The sequence below is a fragment of the Oncorhynchus gorbuscha genome, linkage group LG11, assembly GCF_021184085.1.
Source record: "Oncorhynchus gorbuscha isolate QuinsamMale2020 ecotype Even-year linkage group LG11, OgorEven_v1.0, whole genome shotgun sequence".
Lineage (NCBI taxonomy): Eukaryota > Metazoa > Chordata > Actinopteri > Salmoniformes > Salmonidae > Oncorhynchus > Oncorhynchus gorbuscha.
Genome location: NC_060183.1, coordinates 28,863,892 through 28,886,794, shown reverse-complemented (window position 1 = coordinate 28,886,794; position 22,903 = coordinate 28,863,892). Strand labels below are relative to the sequence as shown.

The 22,903-nt window shown below is 42.5% G+C and overlaps 1 protein-coding gene, 1 non-coding gene and 1 pseudogene across 2 annotated transcripts in view; 1 reads left to right on the top strand and 2 right to left on the bottom strand.

Annotated features, from left to right (window-relative positions):
* LOC124048456 (LIM and SH3 domain protein 1-like) overlaps positions 1-6,311 on the bottom strand; it is a 36,633-nt gene extending 30,322 nt beyond the window's left edge. Inside the window, exons 1-3 of the mRNA XM_046369276.1 lie at positions 6,031-6,311; positions 4,418-4,512; positions 3,578-3,662 (exon numbers count right to left, since the gene is read on the bottom strand). Of these exons, the coding sequence (XP_046225232.1) occupies positions 3,578-3,662; positions 4,418-4,512; positions 6,031-6,099 (249 nt within the window). The 5' untranslated portion in view covers positions 6,100-6,311. The remainder of the gene's footprint in view (positions 1-3,577; positions 3,663-4,417; positions 4,513-6,030) is intronic.
* Positions 6,312-7,040: 729 nt separating this feature from the next.
* On the top strand, positions 7,041-7,112 carry trnac-gca. Its single transcript has one exon. It is a non-coding gene; the product is annotated as a tRNA-Cys (tRNA).
* Positions 7,113-8,009: 897 nt separating this feature from the next.
* LOC124047642 lies at positions 8,010-8,634 on the bottom strand (annotated as a pseudogene).
* Between the last annotated feature and the right edge of the window lie 14,269 nt (positions 8,635-22,903).

The window sequence follows — 22,903 nt, the reverse complement described above, 5'->3', positions numbered from 1 at the left end:
CTGTCTCAAAGCTTCGAAATCATTCTATTGCCTGTCTCCTCCCCTTCGTCTACACGGATTGAAGTGGATTTAACAGGTGACATCAATAAGGGATCACAGCTTTCAGCTCGATTCACTTGGTCAGTCTATGTCATTGAAAGAGCAGGTGTTCATAATGTTTTGTGCACTCAGTACAGTCATTTGCTTAATCTAGTCGCATTGCATCAGAGGTATGAATAGGGAAGGAAAGCCAGTGTGTGAGTTTTGGTTCATTGCCACATGAGAGTGTGCATATACAGTGACGGGGTAGGCTGTCATTGTAAATTTTTTTTTTTTTCTTTCTTTGCACAAAACATCAATTTAATTATTTAAATAATTGTCGCTGAGGCCAATTTTTTTTTTTTTTTTTTTTTTTTCTCCCATCACTCACAACCGAAGACCATGGCATTGTTGAATACTTGTTTCTGATTGGCTTGAAGGGCATTCTAGAGTGTGCATTATTTTCCTAGAATGTACAGTATATTTGCACGGTAGAATTCAATGGCTAAAGTGCATTCTTACTTGTCCTATGTTTGAGCTGCTTTTGAACGCAAAAGTCGAATTGAAAACATTGACCTTTTGTAATTCAATGTTCATAATGGCAAGCTAGGACTGATGGTTTGGTTAACAAAACTAGCAAGTGTCTTTTGTTTGGTTACCACGGCAGCTACTGTAGTTATCTAGTGAACTTGCAAGCTATTTCAGTGGATGTTGAACACATTACTAGCACCATGGTATAAAAAGGATAACTAGCAGCTCTGTACATTGTCTGGAAAATAATGCAACTCTGTAGAAGGTCAGTTTCACTCCGCTAGCACGTCGTGGAACACATCTACGTCATTCATTATTTTCTATAGAACACAGGACTTTAAAAAAATATATATACTAAATTTTTTTACCCCTTTTTCTCTCCAGTTTTGTGGTATCCAATTGTTTTAGTAGCTACTATCTTGTCTCATCGCTACAACTCCCGTTCGGGCTCGGGAGAGACGAAGGTTGAAAGTCATGCGTCCTCCAATACACAACCCAACTAAGCCGCACTGCTTCTTAACACAGCGCCATCCAACCCGGAAGCCAGCCGCACCAATGTGTCGGAGGAAGCACCGTGCACCTGGCAACCTTGGTTAGCGCGCACTGCGCCCGCTCCGCCACAGGAAGTCGCTGGTGCGCGATGAGACAAGGATTTTCCTACCGCCAAACCCTCTCTAACGCGGACGACGCTAGGCCAAATTTGCGTCGCCCCACAGACCTCCCGGTCACAGCCGGTTACGACAGAGCCTGGGCGCGAACCCAGAGTCTCTGGTGGCACAGCTGGCGCTGCAGTACAGCGCCCTTAACCACTGGGCCACCTGGGAGGCCGAACACAGTGGCTTCTTGATTATTCCTTACATATTCATCTGCCTGCCATGTTTTTGGATGAAGTGATGATGTTGTTGTGCTCCTGTGCACACTGAGTGCAGTGTGATGTTAGTCCATCTAAACCGGATGCAACCTGGATATAGACAGTCCATGAATCTGAATCTGCGTATGTGAACGTGAGTAGATTACCATGCAAACAATGGTCGGACATCTTGGACACAGTCTCCAGTTCTTATTATACTTCAGTGGATCATATCATAGCAGATGGTGAATGAATGACAGATCTCTTGCATATCATTATCACAAACCTGATGTTAAAGACGTTTTCAATGTAATGCATCTCAATCGGATAATAGTGCTTTCACAATGTAGAAACCTAAAATTCAACAAAATACTTAGTAGTTTCAGGTATTCGTATCAACATTTTAGCTTTTATAATAAACTGTGTTCCATATTAGTCCAATTTGTAAGTCACTCTGGATAAGAGCGTCTGCTAAATGACTTAAATGTAAATGTTAAATGTAAAATAAGAATTTGTTCTTAACTGACTTGACTAGTTAAATAAAGATTGCATTTAATTTTTTAATTTTTAAATGCATGTGACTCCATGATCACATTGGCCCCACAGGGGTTCCCAACCTTTTTTACAGGGGTTCCCAACTAAACTTTACATTTGAGAAATTCCTTGAAGCACTAGGAAATGTTTGCTAATTTAAAGCAAATTTCCGGCAATTTTACCTGGTTTAGCATGACATCTCTTGTTGTGTATGCTATTTCATGATAATAATGATGGGAAAAATCAAGTCTCGCTCATTTGAGGTTATCTCCCTGCCAATAAGTAATATTGCATTGTAAGCCATTTTAACCTCTTATTCAGAACACCGTGGACTATCAAAGTAGCAAAATGCTCTATGGTTTTGTGTAATTTTCAGAAAGTGAATAGCTCAATTGATGGCAACAAATATTTGTGACAACTGAAGGTTGTAGCTCAGCCTCTGAATGTCAAACCGAGGATATCCCTATGTGCAACAGGATCGTGTCTTTCTTATGCAGTTTATGGTTGGTTGTTTCTAGCCTAAAAAGCATTGCAGAGATATTCCTCATTATACATTGGTTGATTTAATAAGGATATTTTTTTTACCCCTCAAATCACGCAAGGCTCCGGAAACCCCCCAGGAAACTTTATCTCCACCCCTAGCTTGGTAACCTTTTGCAGTAGGGTGTCTGCATTGCCTATGTTGGTAATTGCTGGATAGATAAAGTATGTGTTTGTGTGTGCGTGTGTGTTTCCATGGCCTCATTACTAATATGTGAGTTCAAATTGGGCCATGCAAAGTGTGTGTGTATGTGTCTGTGTGAGTGTGTGTGTGTTAGTTTCTAAGGAGGGTAAAGAAGGATTCATCAGTTGTAGAAGGAATCCAATTGTCATGACAGCGGGGTGGAGAGTTGGGTTCAATCTGTCTTAACTGAGTGACGGAGTAAGAGATGGAGATAGAGAGAGGAAAAGGAAGATAGAAGAGGTCATGCCACAGGATTAAAGAAAGATTACTATGGTACCTGGGTAGCAATGACGGGAGGAAAAAAGGTTAGAGAGAGGTTACAGTACGACACCAAGTGGGTGTGAGCCCTGCTAGGTAAGGTCTAATGCAGGCAGGATTTAGAAGTCTATCTCTGGGCACAGGAATGTGAATCTGGGTTGTCTTTGATTCCTAGCCTAAAATAAATTGGTTTCAACTTCAATTTGGTTAAAGAGGCCCTAGATGTTGATTTGAGGGCCTTCGCACTCTTATAAATGCTTATACCTCCCGAGTGGCACAGCGGTCTAAGGCACTGTATTGCAGTGCTAGAGGCGTCACTACAGACCCTGGTTTGTTTCCAGGCTGTGTCACAACCGGCCGTGATCGGGAGTCCCGTAAGGCGGCGCACAATTGGCCGTGGAGGTAGGCCGTCATTGTAAAAAAAGAATTTGTTCTTCACTGACTTGCCTAGTTAAATAAAGGTAAAATAAATTATAAATTATATGGGTATATACACACAGATAGGCAAGTTTCACACAGATAGTGTCCTGGACCACAAACAAAACCCCTTTTTCAATGGACAATCTCCATTGAAAGTACTTTGTGCTTTTTAGTCCAGGACTAGGTTGACTCTTTGTCTAGGAAACTGGCCATTTACAGTTCAGTAGTATCTGTGTTCTAACCTGGCTGTTCAACATGCTCTGCTGTTTGAGTCGCAGGTTCTCTGGGGTGTCAATCACGGAGGTGAAGGAGCTCTTCGGGTAGTGCCTGCAACAAAGAGCCAAAGAGGAGAGATATTAGAGCAGGATGTGAAGAGGCGTACGCAGGATAAGAATGTACATTTCTTTCGAACTTCTAGGGCTTTTTTTTGCCACTGTCAATTGATTTTCAGTGGAATTTTTGGGCCTTTCCAGAGCACTGACCAAACTAAACTTGGGTGGTTGAAGCTAAGGTAATCTATGTTAAGAAGGCCCTCCTATAATGCCCCCATCTGGAGAAGGGTGTGTGCACACAGATAAAATACATCCTGGATTAGCAGGTAATCCCACCACACACACACTACTGTGAGTACACACATACACACACAGATGGACACGCAGCATGTCTGTGTGTGTTTGTCAGTTTGCCAACTGCACCCTGTCATACATCCTGTGCCACAATCCTTTCTTGGTTAATTTGATCTAGTCACCATAGGGGAGTGTGGGAGAAAATGTAAGACTTGTCAGACAACTGACAGATTTGTCTCTGTCTCTGTCTCTGTTCCTCCCTCCCTTCGCCCGTCTGTCTGTCTGTCTGCCTAGTCCCACTTCTCTATATCACCTTTCCAATGACATGACAATAGCCCTACTGTCTTGTCATTCCCGTAGCACATTGTAGTGTAGTTGGAGGGATCATTGTCTGCCTGCATGAACGGAAATTCAAATGAAAAGCACCTAGCACACCAGACAACGTGCTTGCAGTGCCTGCCAGACAGATACAAGCATGGACGATAATATCAATTGTATGCTGTGTGATATACTCACATACTGCAGTAGGGTTTCTTGTCGAAGCCTTGGTAATTCTTCATGTTAAGGGTCAATTTGCACACCTCACAGCTGAAACATCCTTTATGCCAGTACTGTGAAGAATGGATGGAGAGAAAGAGATGGAGGGAGAGATATGGACGGGTGGAGAGAGAGAAAGATGGAAGGACGGGGTAGAGAGATGGAAGGAGACAGGGAGCAGGGAGAGAGGGGGAATATGAGGGTAAATAGCTCAGTTACATGATTTAGGACTAGTGTCACAACTCGAGTATGACTAAATCTATGACTGTTGGAATGTTTGTCCCATGGGAAAAGCAAATCCAAGTGTAATGGCAAATTACATGTAATCTACAATGACAGCATGGGAAAATTCCATTCTTCTAACATTAAAGCACAGCTGCACCACCGTTCCATGACTCACAAAACCACCATATCCTCCTGACCCGTGTGGACTCGGAGTGGGGTGACATGGGAAATTGAGTTTTCAGACTTGATTCAGAAGAAATCCGTAAAGCAAGTGTAAAATATATTTGGAGGGATTTTTGTGCTTTCAACGTTCCAGATTTCACACACACACACACACACACACACACACACACACACACACACACACACACACACACACACACACACACACACACACACACACACACACACACACACACACACACACACACACACACACACACACACACACACACACACACACACACACACACACACACACACACACACACACACACACAGAGAGAAAGAGAGAGATAACCAAAAATCAATAGCCAAAAATCATATCTGGTAGATACACAAACCTCAAGGGTTTGAAAATAGACATGATATGCTCTTGGGCAGGGCTATGACAAATACAATGAGCTTCACACACACACACACACACACACACACACACACACACACACACACACACACACACACACACACACACACACACACACACACACACACACACACACACACACACACACACACACACACACACACACACACACACACACACACACACACACACACACACACAACAACAACATTATGTTCATACTGTTCACAATACCAGGGTCATTAACCCCATGTTGTGGATGTAGAGAGGGACATAGAGATTTGTTGAGCTTCCAATTCACTGGTCATGTAAAGAGGAGAATGTATATCTAGCCCGTCATGCACACCTTGCAGTTGTAATTGCATGTTACAGCCTATTACAACATGAATCAGCTCCCAAACAGGGGATTAAAACGTAACATGGAGTAAATTGTATTATTATATATGGACTGGATACATTTAGCCAGAGCTGGATAGATAAGCAATACTACCCACATCAGACAATGTTATTATAGGCTAGCCCATCCATTGTACATTTCCCCAAAAGACTAAGCATAATGTAAACAAACATTGGCAGAATGTAGGCTATCATTGACACAGCAAAACTTGTGAACTCTTAGTGCAACTAGATCATTTATCATTCATTGTTTTTTTCCCTTCTATCAGCAGCCACCCATGCACCCAAAATGCGCTTGCACAAAGAAGATAGCCAACTCCCTCAATATAGTTTATTCTATTCTGTGAATATGCGTAGGCCAAATTGCGCCCGAATCATGCCTTACCTTGTCTAGACAATTCACTTTTTCCGTGGGGTAAACCATTTTACTGCATCTTCCACATAACGGATTCATGGCGAAAGGGAAAATCCTCTTTCAGAAATAACGGGACGCAATGAAATTAATATTCTGGTGTAGACCTATTGAAGCGAACCTATCCAAAATAGCGTCAGTTAAATCGGCAGATATTCTAAATTCCAATAGTCAGTTTTTTTGACAGCGCACAATTCTTACTAGGCGCGCGCGTTCACGAAATTGATTAAATGAAAACTCGGTCGTGAGGCGAGAGGGAGAGGCTTATTTTCGGAGAGCGGAGAGGGAAGGCGGTACCGCTGTAATGATGTAGAACCGTCAAGCAGACTATTTGCTCCGTAATAACCTTATAAGGAGTACAGCAGATGTGTATTGTATTTGCTGTTATAAACAACATTGGCACAAGTATGGTTATGGTATTCAAGTCATTCGCAACTTGTAGTTTAGGGGGAGACCTACTGAAGTTGCAATCCTGGATGAGTGTGCCAAGTTCTAGGGCGTTGCAGTAGTTTCAACATGTACTAGTAGCTAGGCAAATAACCATCAAAGAAATAAAAACAAGCCCAGTCAGAGAACAATGATGCCATGTGTTAACCATTATTGGAGAAGAAAATGACAAAAATGACATGTAACCCCCACCCCCATTAAAAACGTACATAATAGGCTACATACATAAATACACAAATATAGAAACCAGAATTGTGTTACCCCCTATTATGTTGTGGGGAATTAGACAAACGCATAGAATGGTTTGATCGACCGAGTGTTAAATTGAGAACATGTTCCTTTGGTGTCATGGACGCGATTTACATTGCCACGCATTTACATTGTAACATATCTGAGATTTTCCGTGGTGGTAGATGTGTTTAGAAATATTTTCGCTTTTTCTGCCTTTCCTCATAAAACACCATTAATATCAGAACACCATAGACAATTGTGGTGTAGACTACATAAACTGTTAAATGTGAAGATTTATCGTTAACGGGGGTATAGCTCAGTGGTAGAGCATTTGACTGCAGATCAAGAGGTCCCCGGTTCAAATCCAGGTGCCCCCTCATTTTGGCTATGCATATTTTATCAGTAGGATATTGATCGCTTGAAATAGTTTTTCACAGGTCATAATATTGGTATCCTGAAGCTGATGTATATGGTAGATATGTAGGGCAGTAATGCAGTACAAATGGAAGGATGTATGGTTTACAGCAGACCTGGGCAATTATTTGCAATGGAGGACCACATTAGAATATATTTTTGCCATTAGCGGGCCAGAATGACATTACAGGATTATACATCATGTGTATGACTGTGTTGACAGATATATCTACTGTAAATCACATCCAGATATGCTACTTATTTTACTTTTTTAACATGCACAGAAATTAAACACATCCATGTTCTCCTTTTGGTAGGCATTTTCATTATTAAACATGCAATGAACTACACAGAGGGAAAAGTGCACTGCATTCAGCACCACGGGCAGAACTCTTGTGAATGGGTATGCACAAAAACACAAGACAGAAAGAGAGCTCAACATTACATTTCAACTACTCAATCAGTGTGAGGTGTGAAATCTCTGGGCGTTGACTAGAGCAGTGAAGTCAGGTATAGTTTCTGACGTTGCTATGCGCAGGATTGCTGAGAGGTGAGAGTCAATGAGAGATGATCTGTGCCTTGACTTGTCATATTTCATCACTGAAAATGTCTGTTCATGTATATAGGTTGACCCAAACAGTGCAAACACCTTCTGAGCATGACTCCTAATCTTTGGAAACTTTTGTTCATCGAGTGATGCATAGAATCTTGTCAGTGACATTGTTCTGAATAGTTCTCCAATCACTGCATCAGACTGAAGATCGATACGCTCAGGTTGCAGGTCAGTGGGAGCGTTATCCACATTGAAGGTGAAAGGAGAGGAAACCAACAGCATGTCATTTTCCAACACGTTGAAATCCTCAAAACGACTGGTCATCTGATGAGGAATAGACTAGTAGCGTCGGAAGGTGGGTGAGATTGTTGGCTTCAACTTGGCGGGTCGGGAGGAGTAATTTTCCTTTGAAGGTTTTGACAAGGCTGTACATCTGATGTGCAAAAGACGCTTCCCTTGTAGTTTGGAAATCAGTTCATTCATGAGGGCCATGATGTCCACGCTGAAGTCAAAATCGGCCAACCATTCTTTATCTTGCAGTTGAGGGAAATCCACATATTTTCCTTTCATTTGTAAAAACTCAGCAATTTCCAACTTCAGGTCCCACACCCTTTTAAGCACCTTCCCAAACTCAGCCATCTCACGTTTGTGTGGTAGGGGAGATCTGCATGACCCAACTCTGTCTCTTCCAACAGTGAGACAGAGACAGTCTGTGGAGACAGTCTGTGGTTTAAAGATTTTGCTCTTATGAAATGTATCACTTTAGTGACTGTATCCACAACATGGCTCATTTTCAGAACACATTTACAAAGCATCTCCTGAAGAATAATGCAATGCAGGAAAATAATTTTCTGATCTGGGTTCAGCTCAGCTACTTGATCGTGTATCTTTTTCAAAAGGCCAACATTTTTCCTGTCAAGTTTGGGCACCCATCAGTGGTCACACTGGATAACTTTTCAAAACTCAGTCCCAGCTTTGCCACACACTTATTAACCTCCTCCAATAAATCTTTCCCTGTGGTTGTGCTCCTCATTGCCTGCACTGAAGCAAGCTCCTCTGTAATTTCAAAGTCTGGGGTTATGCCTCGTAAGAATATCAACAACTGCGCCGTGTCACGTGCATCACTGCTCTCATCCAGGGCCAAGGAGAAACAGGTGAAACTTTACCTCGTCTTTCAACTGTTGTTCCATATTCTCTGCGATGTTCGTCTTGACAGGGAAACATTTTCAAACAGCTCTTTCTTATCAGGGCAAAGTATTGCTGCTGAGTCAATTAAACATTATTTAATGAATTCGCCCTCAGCGAATGGCTTGCTACGTTTAGCAATTTTGTGGGACAGTATATAGCTAGCTCTCGCAATTCTGCCGTTTTCTGAATGCAGTTTTGTGAAAAGTCCTTGATGCTTTTGCAACTGAGAAAGCCACACATTTCGATGTACTTGTCCTCTGCTCAGAAGACATATTCCTATATTTCTCTGCATGCTTCATCTGGAAGTGTCAGGACAAGTTGTAGTCTTTCAAGACAGCAATGCTCTCTTTGCACACTAAGCACACAGCTTTCCCTGATATTTCAATAAAGAAATATTTTGATGTCCACTCTTGCTGGAACACCCTACATTCATTGTCTACTTTCCTTTCCTTTGAAATCTTTGAAAAACATTTTTATTTGCGCAATTTCTAGCTAGCTACAATGTGTAACTATGACGTGTGTGTCAGCCTGTCAGTCACTGTCAGTCGCTCTGGATAAGAGCGTCTGCTAAATGACTTAAATGTAATGTAAATGTAATGTCCTCGTGCAGTTGTTATTTATACGTGCCTTCAAAATAACTGTCAAGCAAGCGGTGGGAGTTAACTCATTACACAAAGATGAGTACTCAACAAATACGTTTTTCAAAACTTTTCTATCACAAATTCTTTATGTGATCTGTGCATGATTCTGCGGGCTGTATTGAACCAGGTCTTTGGGCTGCATATGGCGCCCGGGCCGGCCTTTGCCCAGGCCTGGCTTGTAGTTATACAGGTGAATAGCCAGACTTACCTGGCTATCCCTTCAGTGTTTTGGGTCATTCCAAGTTATTTGACCCTGCTTTGGAACTCTGTTCATGATATGGGTCTGAACCTGGTTAACTATAGGCTAGAGATGGAAAGTGGGCAGACCCATGACAACATCTCCATTTAAAAGTAGCACATCTTCAACAGTAGTATTTCTTTGACTTGTATGTACGAGTGTATTGGCAGTTCTTAACTTCTTCGAGATAGGGGGCGCTCTTTTAATTTTTGGATAAAAAACGTTCCCGTTTTAAACAAGATATTTTGTCACGAAAAGATGCTCGACTATGCATGTAATTGACAGCTTTGGAAAGATAAAACATTTCCAAAACTGCAAAGATATTATCTGTGAGTGCCCCAGAACCAATGCTACAAGCGAAACCAAGATGAAATTTCATACAGGAAATGCCCCAGATTGTGAATGCCCTGTGTTCCAATGTCTCCTTATATGGCTGTGAATGCGCCAGGAATGAGCCTGCCCTTTCTGTCGTTTCCCATTGTGACGTATTTGTAGGCATATCATTGGAAGATTGACCATAAGAGACTACATTTACCAGGTGTCCGCCCGGTGTCCTGCGTCGAAATATTGCGGAATATCTAGGTCCATGCGCGTTCCATTTCTTCAGAGGAGAAAGTCAACTGCCACGAATGATTTATCATCGATAGATATGTGAAAAACACCTTGAGGATTGATTCAAAACAACGTTTGCCATGTTTCTGTCGATATTATGGAGTTAATTTGGAAAACAGATCGCGTTGTAATGACTTAATTTTCGGGGTTTTTCTTACCCAAACGTGATGAAGAAAATGGAGCGATTTGTCTACACAAATAATATTTTTGTAAAAACTGAACATTTGCTATCCTCATTGAAAACATCTGAAGTTCTTCAAAGGTAAATTATTTTATTTGAATGCTTTTCTTGTTTTTGTGAAAATGTTGCATGCTGAATGCCAGGCTTAATGCTATGCTAGGCTATCAATACTCTTACACAAATGCTTGTTTAGTTATGGTTCAAAAGCATATTTTGAAAATCTGAGATGACAGTGTTGTTAACAAAAGGCTAAGCTTGAGAGCAAATATATTTATTTCATATCATTTGTGATTTTCATGAATAGTTAACGTTGCGTTATGGTAATGAGCTTGAGGCTGTATTCACGATCCCGGATCCGGGATGGCTAGAATCAAAAGGCATACTGTCACAGACTGCTGGCCGTATAGCCTAGGCCAGTGGCTCCCAACCAGGGGTACTAGGACCTGATGGTACTTGGCCTATCCACATGGGGTACTTGAGACCATAATCTTACTGGTAAAATGCACATGATGGGCACTTCAGGGGTACTCCGGGCAGAGCAAAATTCAGTTGGTGGTACAGTAAGCAAAAAAGGTTGGGAACCACTGGTCTAGGCTACTATAGGAATAAAGTCAAATTTGGTGATTTGCTGCCACATGCAGTGCTAGAGCAGCAGAGAGCCCACTCTGGAAATGTGATGTTCTCGTAGACTATATTGTCGAAAAATCAACAACCTTAAAAAGGGCACTTTTGAAATATTTAGGTTTATATTTTTAATTATCCATAAATGGATGTAAAGAAATTGTATTCCTAATCTAAACATCATGCCTGTTTTGCATGTTATTTTGGCATTAATGCATGTCCCACATCAGTTTGCAAACAATGTAAAATAATATATATCACTGACTGAATAAAGCCGCATATAAACATGGCCTCTTTGTTGGTTTTCTTGAGTAAGTCAGCTCCAAAATGTAGGTGTTTCTGCATAGCTCAGTGTTTTCTGTGGTGGTTGGACAAGCCAGCAGAAAATATGGAATGTTGCGCTTTGATTGGCTCAGTGTTATGTCACTCATGGGAACTCTACGTCACTGCCAAGTGTCAGAGAAGACATTGAAAATTCTAGCCCTTCGGCTGCTGCCATAGAAGTGACCATTCAAGAAGGCTCAAGGTCATTGACCACAAATAAAATGACGTCAAATCACGTTATATCTATAGTAGCTTTGATTGGACTGATCATGTCAACATCATAATTTCACAATCTTAGCTAGCAGTCATCCTCATGAATCAAGTCTACTGGCAAATCATTTTTAATCATTGTAATATTAAGAGAAATTATAGATCAAATGTATCGGTGCTCGTCGGCCATTGGACATAAACATTAGACAACAAGTGGGAAATTGCAAATTCAATGAGTGGTTTGGAAGGAATCAGTGACAGTGGCTGTGTGGTCCCAAATCTGGGATTAAGGGGCTATTTTTCAAGTTTAAAATGATAAACATTCAACATTGGCCATGCTGTCAATGAAGCACGATTTGTGCCATGCTCACAACAACTGTTAACTCAGAGGACCGCCGCGCCACCTTACTGTTCAAGTAAGCTAACCAAAAATGTATTGTATGCTGCTTCAAAAATGATGTAATATGCCAGGGAGGTATGTTTACTGTAGCTAAGAAAGTAATACTAAGTGTATGTTGTGTAGTAAGATATTAGTAGCCCATGTGACTCACTCTAATAATTTGGTCTATTTACCCCTCTTAATTTCACCTACTGTTCTACTGTAGCCCATAACCTGTTTTAGAGAAATGTAATCATTGAATATTGTAAGAGCTTTTATTGTCTGCTTATTTGCCCCCTTTATTTATCCTACGGTTCTAACTTGGTGTACAGGGAGAGCACTGTCAGAACGGTTCATGTTCTGAATTCTGTCGCTGTACATTTCAAAAGTGCTAAACAAATAGTTATATTGACTAATGTTACGTCTGTCCTAGCTCGCTCATTGTCTTAATTGAAATTACAGTTTGCCTCTTATCCGCTTGTCGTCCCCATATGCCATAGTTTCTACATTTCAATTGTCATTAGAAACCACATTTGTTTAAGCAAGTCAGCCATATCAGCTATTTTTTTAAAGGCAGTAAATGAGTCTGAATGAACTGTTTTGCTGTCAGACAAGGCTCCACTGATAGCCAGGTGTAGCAGTTGTAAGGTGTTGGGACTGCTTTTGGGACAGCTTTATGTAGGCACTAACAGTTTGTGGGCACCATTTGTCACCGTTATAGTGCAATTAATGTATTCATTTTGTGTTGTGGCTTTGCTGGCATGCAATCCACTTTTCTTTTTTTCGCCACACCAAGATTTACATACTAAAATCGCCACTGATCATATCTATCTTTGAGCCAAACCTGGATGGAATGCCCCAGTAAGACTCCAGACACACCAGACAGGACTTGACAGCTTTCTGCTTTCTCCCAGGGCAGAAATCACTCTTTACATCTCCAGGACCTGCATAGCCAGAATTAATTTTGACCTGAGGTTCAGCAGTAGGTACATCTTTAAACCACTCAGCACACAACGTCAAATTATGGGCGACATCAGTTCCGTCAGTCACAGCCGTTATTTCACCCCAAAATAGTATTTAGTCCATCCGTTTGGGCCTAAATTTAGCTGAAGATCAGCCTGACCGCTAGCTTGCTGTACTCATGGAACACGAGAGGCATGAAAAATAATCATATATTGCATAGCCTATATTGATTGAATTACGGTGGCTTCATGGAAATATGGGTGCACAATTTAACAACTAAATGTACTGCTATTTGAATTCAGTATTTGAACTGCCATTTGCTTCTGTGACATACAGTACGGGGGACAACTGAGTGCATCTTCAGAGCAATGTATCCATATTTTGTGAGGTAGGTCAATAAAAGCCAATCAACACTTATTTCTTCATGCAACAATGCTGAATAGTTGTTTAAGGTCTTTTTAATGTTAAAAAATAAAAATAAAGTATTTGAATGTAAATGAATTGCGTTTTATTTGTACAAAGGATTGTTTTCCAACACTGTCATAAATATGCCTTTCGTTTAAAGTAAACCTCAAAGTAAAGAAATGACTGTTTTCAGATTTGCTGCTTGGTGGGGTTAGCAGGGACAATCCCATAGAAGGCGTAGACCTTCAGATTATCCAGGTCTGCCTGGCCTGCCACAGTGAAGTGTCACGTTCTGACCTTTATTCCTTTGTTTTGTATGGTCAGTGCGTGAGTTGGGGTGGGCAGTCTATGTTAGTTTTTCTATTTCTGTGTTTGGCCTGATATGGTTCTCAATCAGAGGCCAGATGTCTATCGTTGTCCCTGATTGAGAACCATATTTATATAGACTGTTTTCCTATGTGTTTTGTGGGTGGTTATTTTCAGTCTTTGTGTGTCTGCACCAGATAGAACTGTTTCGGTTGTCACTTTGTTGCTTTGTATTTTTGAAGTGTTCAGTTGTTTATTAAAAAGATGAACACTAACCACGCTGCGCTTTGGTCCTCTCCTTCTTCCACCCAAGACAGCCGTTTACATGAAGGCTGTGGACAGGAACTTGCAGAAGGAGCTATATAGTGGATGGTGTTCTGAGACACTCTCTCTGGTGAACCATTGCATGCAGTGGAACAAGTCCAGTTTTACATTGATGTCCTTGTTGAACTTGCTCCGTGAGGCACAGTTGTTAGCCAAGTTCTCAGATGTGACCTCTGCCACTATAGCCTCTGTGGTCGTTCAGGCAGCCCACAGGAGGTGCTCATGAGGCTGGGAGTCCGGGACTCAGAATGCAGCACAGCAGTCCCTATTTACACATAGAGAAAAAAAATATTGACATAACAATTTTTCATGAGCTGATCATAGCAAAAAATAAAATACTTCTGCTTTTCCCACTGTGGAAACACATTGCAAATATGTTCAGGATAAATCCTGTTAGGTTTGGTAGATGATATTCAGAGCTTAAATAGCTCAATGCCAGCAGCGCTGTAGTGATTGGTCCTCTTAGGTAGCCTCCAGGGACTGCTCACTCTCCGACTGCAGCATAACCCAGGACAGGATCATCCAGTTCTCATTCATCATCACATAGGATGACATGGTGCCAGATGACAATGTCACCTTCCTGGCCACTTCGTGGGTGTGGTCAGACCTGAATACCTGTCCGAAGGTGCCATGTAGAGCTGGATGAGGGCTGGCTCCTGCTGTTGGTATTCTTGTAGGAGGCAGTCAGTCAGGTAGTGTGAAGACACAGACACTCCACACCAGCCATCTATCTGCATCTTCATAGCCTCCAAACGGAGCAGGTGAGTTCTCCCGTCTCAGGAGCCCTGTGATGGTCCTCTGTCCATACAGCCCCGCCTCAGCATCCCTGTGGTTCTGCACACTGAGCAGGTAGGCCAGGTGGGCACCCTCATATTTCAGGTGCATCGTCCCTGTCACCTGGTTGACCATGTCATTGGATGACTTGCCGGAACGTCTCAGCTCATCCATCACCGTCTTGCAGATAACCATAAGAAGGCAGAGGAAGGCTGGCAAGATTTTGCTGAAACGCCCTGAGGTTTGTCAGCAAACCAGTACTTTTTGCATGCTCTGGTAGGGGCAGGGGGCCTCACATTCTGTAATGTAAGATCTAGGGTAAGCTGGGGCTCCAACGGCTGCTGCTGGTACCTGAAATCACAGTTAACATGTGCATTTATCATTGCAGTAGATACAGTTAAATAAATTACCAATCTGGACATGATTGGCATGAGTATAAAGTATTAGTACACTCACTCAGCTAGGTCTGGAATATAGATGGGGACAAACCCAACATCTCCTTTTCCAAATCCTCATCCATTACTGTGAAATGAAACAAAGACGTCATTACAAACAGCATGTCATATTAAAGTAAACCAATAGTTTTCTATATTTTTGTTACCAACTGACCTGGAAGATCATAGGCAAGGGTCGAGGTGGCTGTTGGGGTTGGGGCTTCCATGCCAGATGATGTTGGAGGTGGAATAGGGGCAGTTGTTACCTGGCGTTGCTTTTTCAACAGGGACTGCTGTAGTTAGTGAATATGTGCCTGACACACTTCTGACTAAGGATAGTGCTAGCATAACCATCAGCCCTGGTGTTCCATATTTCCCTCCAGGTGTTTTTGGACTATTTCCCAAAACCAACAAAGTTCTCATCCTCTGAGGTCACGACAGGTGTAGCTGGTCTTAGTGACTTGTACTTCAGATGGTCCTCAATCTCTTGAAAGCTCCTCAAGTACTGGAGGAAGGACATTAGGATGTCATTTTTGTCACCCACTGGGTTGAACTTTCTAGTCTTACCCTCCTGTTCAACCTTCTTGGAGGTACAAGGTCTATCCAAAATCATTCTCCAGAAGCCACCGGAAAGACTTGCCATTTTATTTTCCAAACTGAAGGATGTACTCGCACAACACCGCCAGTCTGTCTGACACAGAAACACGAGGCAAATGTACAAATAGTTAGCTTTAGACCTTTGATGATCTATTATACAAATTCAACTTGGAAGCCTTATTGAATGACAACATTATGGGCACTTCTAGGCATTAATCAAATCATTGGAAACATAGATTACGTTGTTAGGAATTCTCTCGCAATGCCCACTGGAAAGCTAATTGTATCTGTCACATTATGGTGTACTGTGTAGGTTCACTATCATTATGCAGAATATTGTGTAGACTTGTTGCAGTATTATCTAGAAACACTATCAGTTGGGACTTTCCCAATATATTGCAACATCTACTGTAGCTACATGTCTAACAGTGAACTTGCTAATTCAATCACCGGTCACAACTCTTGAAAGACAAAAAGAAGCATTGAGACGGTTAACGTCAGCTATCAAAACTACTTTAACTGTAACGTTATAGAGGGCTTGAGGCTGTATCACAAATCACCTAGGACCACACCAGGCGCCATGTTGGAAGACCAGTGTCAGTCTGGCAGAAGTCCTCCAATCGTCCACATGGCTTGCTACCACCAGAAACGTTGAAGATTACCCCATTATTTAGTTTTTCCTAAAGGACCCAGCAAGTGTAAGCAGTCGGAGAACCTATTCAAGTAAGTAAATATATTTATAAAATAAGAAACTATGTATTATTAGCTAGCTAGCTAGCTACAAGAACTTAATGGTCAGGCTAACTCAAATCAGCTATGAACGTAATGTTCGCTAGATAGCTTTACATACTGTATAGCTAGCTAATTGAGTTAAATAACACAAGCTAGCTAACATCATATCAGCTAGTTATCTTTATGTATCATTGTAACTCAAAATGCATTTGTAGCTAGGTAGCTAGCGAACAGCCGTGGAAGAAGGTGAAATTATTAGCTAGCCGTTCCGGCTGTCAGAGAACAGAGAGTAGGCTACTCTGAATAGTGCAGGTACCTTTGTCTGAGGACATTATGAAAATATTCTCCAGTTCCAGTCCCTAGAGTTAGCGAGAAAAACTGAGAACAGAGAGATATAGCATCATTTTCAGTGCTGTCTAATTTGAGTATAATGCACCCTGTTTCTTTGTGACATTTTCTGTCCTCAGATACAGAGAGCTATGAAACCCTGTCTGCAGTGGAATATGTCCCAATGAATGCCCTGAGAGAATATGGGTGCATCCTTGTATAACACGGGTCATACGCGTACCTATGTTAGGACATTTTGTTAACAAAAATGGAGTTTAAAAAGTCACACACAATGCGTAAACATATTAACCTGGATCAGGTCAAACCCTGCTGGGTGTGCTGGATTCTGTTCCAGCCCAGCACTAACACCTGATTCAATTTATCAAACCAAATTAGTTGATAATTAAGTGTGCCATTGCTGAGCTGGAATAGAAGTCTGCTCACCCAGTAGATCAGGGATCAGTGGAGCAAGGTTGGCCACCTCTGTTATGGACTTTTTTTGTTTAACTGAAATTATGCTTTACTAATAGCCTACTGGTTACTAAGATGCTATTCAATGTGTTGGCTAATTGCAGTAATGCCAAATTCAGTGTTTCATCCAATCATTCAAAATCAAATAGCTAAATAATCCCCCCCCCAAACAGGTCTTAGAATAGAGGGTTAATTGTTAACTATTATTCAAGATGAACAAGCGCAATAAAGAGGGGAAGGGAATTGGTCTCTAATTTGTCTGCGTTTGTGTTGTATTCTCAAATAAACACTAGCTTTTTGTTCAGTTGTAAGCTCTCCAATTAGTTTTGATTGTCACTTTTTTCCCCAGTCCTTGAGTACCTTCCCAACAGCACACATTTGTGTTGCAACCCCAGACAAACCTGATTAGTTGAATCAGGTGAGCTTGTTTCGGGCTACAATAAAAATGTCTACTGTTGGTGGTACACTGGGACCGGAGTTGGGATCCACAGCTACAGTATGATGGCATTTGCCTTACGGGCAGTTGCAATGCCTCCGTGCACACGTGTATGGCGTTGTGTGGGGTAGTCATTTGCTGATGTCAACGTTGTGAACATAGTGCCCCATGGTGGCACTGGGGTTATGGTATGGGCAGGCATAAGCTACGGTCTACGACCACAATTGCATTTTATCTATGGCAATTTGAATGCAGAGAAACCTTGACGAGATCCTGAGGCCCATCGTCGTGCCATTCCTCCGCCATCATCTCGTGTTTCAGCATGGTAATACACGGCTCCATGTCCCAAGGATCTGTACACAATTCCTGGAAGCTGAAAATGTCCCAGTTCTTCCATGCCCTGCATACTCACCAGAAAAGTCACCCATTGAGCATGTTTGGGATGCTCTGGATCTACGTGTACGTCAGTGTTCCATTTCCCGCCAATATCCAGCAACTTCGCACAGCCATTGAAGAGGAGTTGGGAAAACATTACATAATCAAGCCTGATCAACTCCATGTGAAGGAGAGGTGTAATGCTGCAAGAGTCAAATGGTGGTCATACCAGATATTGGCTGGTTTACTGATCCGCGCCCTTACCTTTATCTGTGACCAACGGATGCATATCTGTATTCCCAGCACAAGAGGTTTATGGCACCTAAATTGGGAAGGATGGGCTCGTGGTAATGGCTGGAGCTGAATGGTATCAAATACAGCAAACACATGGTTTCCATGTTTGATGCCATTCCATTCACTCAGTTCCAAACATTTGAGCTGTCCTCCCCTCAGCAGCCTGGAATCCATTGTTTAGGGCCTAATGAAATTCCAATTGATTGATTTCCTTATATGAACTGTAACTCAGTAAAATTGTTAATTGTTGTATGTTGCATTTATTTTTGTTCAGTATACATGTTCCAAATGACATTTTATATATTCATACGATTTAAGGGGGCACTTTTGTCATGACGACAAGGTGAAGGTGCTCTCTACTACAATGGCACAACAGAATCATTCAGATTGACCAAAACACAGCATATGGCAACCACATTGTACAACTGAGGGATGTCTCCTTATCTGGAAAAGGACAAAGTAGTGAAAGGAGAAATGGATGTTTTTGCAGATTTTACTTTTCGTAGCAGGTTAGGAGACTTAGGTTAAGAGTTAGCTAAAATAAAACAAAATCCCTTCTAGCCATCACCCCTTATCATACAGTAGGCCTAGATGACATGGTTGAATTCAAAACAAGGTTGTTTTTATTGATCTGTTGTCAGTGTCAGCAAAGTAGGTTTAGTCTATTGTCGTATTCAAAAAAGATTGTCATTTAAAGTGTAGAAGAATTTCATGAAATGTTTATCAAAGGCCACAATTTTCCAGTGCAACGGAAAGAAACATCTGATATAGGCTTATGCCACTATATGCTCATTAATAGCCTAAATTATGACTATCCAATCTACTCATCACAGTAGGAATAGTAGGCTTACATTAGTCTGCAAATGCGATGATACATGCCTGCAATCCTTTGTTATAAAAGGTGCATTTTTATGGTGAACAAAAATTGCTTCCCCAAAATGAGAAACTCGCACTAGACTACAAGCTGTCACACCCTGATCTGTTTCACCTGTCCTTGTGCTTGTCTCCACCCCATCCAGGTGTTGCCCATCGTCCCCATTATCCCCAGTGTAATAATACCTGTGTTTTCTGTCTGTCTGTGCCAGTTCGTTTTGTTTGCCAGCAGTTTTCTCCTAGCTCCTGATTTTTTTATTTTTTTGCCCAGTCTCTGATTTTGCTCATCCTCCAGGTTCTGACACTTGCCTGTCTTGACTTTGAGCCCACCTGCCGGACCATTCTGTCTGCCCTTGACCTCGAGCCTGCCTGCTGCCCTGTACCGTTTTGGACTCTGACCTGGTTGTGAACTCTTGCCTGTCCCTGACCAACCTTTGCCTACCCCTTGGACAATAATAAATATCAGAGCTCAAACCATCTGCCTCCTGTATCATGTTCTTGTCTTGTGTCATTATAAGCCATCTAGCTATCTAATGTTGGCCAACTTAGTCTTGTTAACACCTGGTTTGCATAACAGCTGAAAGAAACAAAAAATCTATCATATTTACCAGTGGATTCAGGTCTTGACGGGCAAACTCTTTTTTTCACAGTTCTTGAGTCTTAGAGTGTTCCGGAGTTCTAAATTGAGCAGCTGCTGAAAAATGAGCTCCTGTATTTATTGAGATTTAAATGGTTCTTTAGAGTGAAGTACATCGACAAAATCAAGAGAAAACTGCAAGACTCAATAGAAGACAAAACAAGGAACAAACCAAAAAAGACAGGCTTTTGAAAAATTAACTATTTTTCATAAAATTGTACAGTTATCTTAGCTAGCTGAATTGCTAGCAGAATTGTTTACTTGTTGCTAAGCAGTTGCTAGGGACTCTCCTGGAAGAAGCTAGCTAGCTTACAAAGAATAACAACAAAAAATATCTAGTTAACAGAAGAAAGGAAGACAAAATAAGGACAAAAGAAGGACAGAAGAAAAAGGAAAAGAAAGAGGACAACAAAGTGAAACAGTCAGCACTTCTATTGCAACTTCGTATTTCGTCGTCCTAACGTAGTCTACACTGCTATCTGCCCAGCAGCTAGCCAGCTAGCAAACGTCCACCGTCTACCGAATAGCAGCACTGTAGAAACTATTACACTCAACTGAACGACTTGATTAGTGTAGTGTTAGCTAGCTACATAGTTGTCTTTGCTGTCTTCGTATCCAAGATAATTGTGTAGTTTAGAGCGTGTAGTCTTAGAGTGATTATCTTAATTTACCGAGGTTAGCTAGCCAGCTATTTGTCGTCCTTAACGTAGGAGACACTGCTAGCTAGCCAACAGCTAGCCAACGTCTACTGAATAGAACTTCCGCACTCAACAACCCGGTCGCATTCCGCTTCGCTCCACAGGTAGTATCACATTTTTCATTTCATTTCTTTACAGCACAACGTTTTGATTTGTTTGATCGTAGCTAGCTACATAGCTAGCTACATAGCCGTCTGTGTATCAAAGATAATTGTGTAGTCTAGAGCGATTTTCTAGGTTAGCTAGCCAGCTATTGTCGTTCTTTTAACGCAACGTAACGTAATCAACACTGCTAGCTAGCCAGCTAGCCCCCGAATAGCAGCACTGTAGAAACTATTACACTCAACGGAACGACTTGATTAGTGTAGTGTCAACAACGCAGCCACTGCCAGCTAGCCTACAAAGTCAACAACGCAGCCACTGCCAGCTAGCCTACTTCAGCAGTACTGTATCATTTTAATCATTTTAGTCAATAAGATTCTTGCTACGTAAGCTTAACTTTCTGAACATTCGAGACGTGTAGTCCACTTGTCATTCCAATCTCCTTGCATTAGCGTAGCCTCTTCTGTAGCCTGTCAACTATGTGTCTGTCTATCCCTGTTCTCTCCTCTCTGCACAGACCATACAAACGCTCCACACCGCATGGCCGCTGCCACCCTAATCTGGTGGTCCCAGCGCGCACGACCCATGTGGAGTTCCAGGTCTCCGGTAGCCTCTGGAACTGCCGATCTGCGGCCAACAAGGCAGAGTTCATCTCAGCCTATGCCTCCCTCCAGTCCCTCGACTTCTTGGCACTGACAGAAACATGGATCACCACAGATAACACTGCTACTCCTACTGCTCTCTCTTCGTCCGCCCACGTGTTCTCGCACACCCCGAGAGCTTCTGGTCAGCGGGGTGGTGGCATCGGGATCCTTATCTCTCCCAAGTGGTCATTCTCTCTTTCTCCCCTTACCCATCTGTCTATCGCCTCCTTTGAATTTCATGCTGTCACAGTTACCAGCCCTTTCAAGCTTAACATCCTTATCATTTATCGCCCTCCAGGTCCCCTCGGAGAGTTCATCAATGAGCTTGATGCATTGATAAGCTCCTTTCCTGAGGACGGCTCACCTCTCACAGTTCTGGGCGACTTTAACCTCCCCACGTCTACCTTTGACTCATTCCTCTCTGCCTCCTTCTTTCCACTCCTCTCCTCTTTTGACCTCACCCTCTCACCTTCCCCCCCTACTCACAAGGCAGGCAATACGCTCGACCTCATCTTTACTAGATGCTGTTCTTCCACTAACCTCATTGCAACTCCCCTCCAAGTCTCCGACCACTACCTTGTATCCTTTTCCCTCTCGCTCTCAACCAACACTTCCCACACTGCCCCTACTCGGATGGTATCGCGCCGTCCCAATCTTCGCTCTCTCTCCCCTGCTACTCTCTCCTCTTCCATCCTATCATCTCTTCCCTCTGCTCAAACCTTCTCCAACCTATCTCCTGATTCTGCCTCCTCAACCCTCCTCTCCTCCCTTTCTGCATCCTTTGACTCTCTATGTCCCCTATCTTCCAGGCCAGCTCGGTCCTCCCCTCCCGCTCCGTGGCTTGACGACTCATTGCGAGCTCACAGAACAGGGCTCCGGGCAGCCGAGCGGAAATGGAGGAAAACTCGCCTCCCTGCGGACCTGGCATCCTTTCACTCCCTCCTCTCTACATTTTCCTCCTCTGTCTCTGCTGCTAAAGCCACTTTCTACCACTCTAAATTCCAAGCATCTGCCTCTAACCCTAGGAAGCTCTTTGCCACCTTCTCCTCCCTCCTGAATCCTCCCCCCTCCTCCCTCTCTGCAGATGACTTCGTCAACCATTTTGAAAAGAAGGTCGACGACATCCGATCCTCATTTGCTAAGTCAAACGACACCGCTGGTTCTGCTCACACTGCCCTACCCTGTGCTCTGACCTCTTTCTCCCCTCTCTCTCCAGATGAAATCTCGCGTCTTGTGACGGCCGGCCGCCCAACAACCTGCCCGCTCGACCCTATCCCCTCCTCTCTTCTCCAGACCATTTCCGGAGACCTTCTCCCTTACCTCACCTCGCTCATCAACTTATCCCTGACCGCTGGCTACGTCCCTTCCGTCTTCAAGAGAGCGAGAGTTGCACCCCTTCTGAAAAAACCTACACT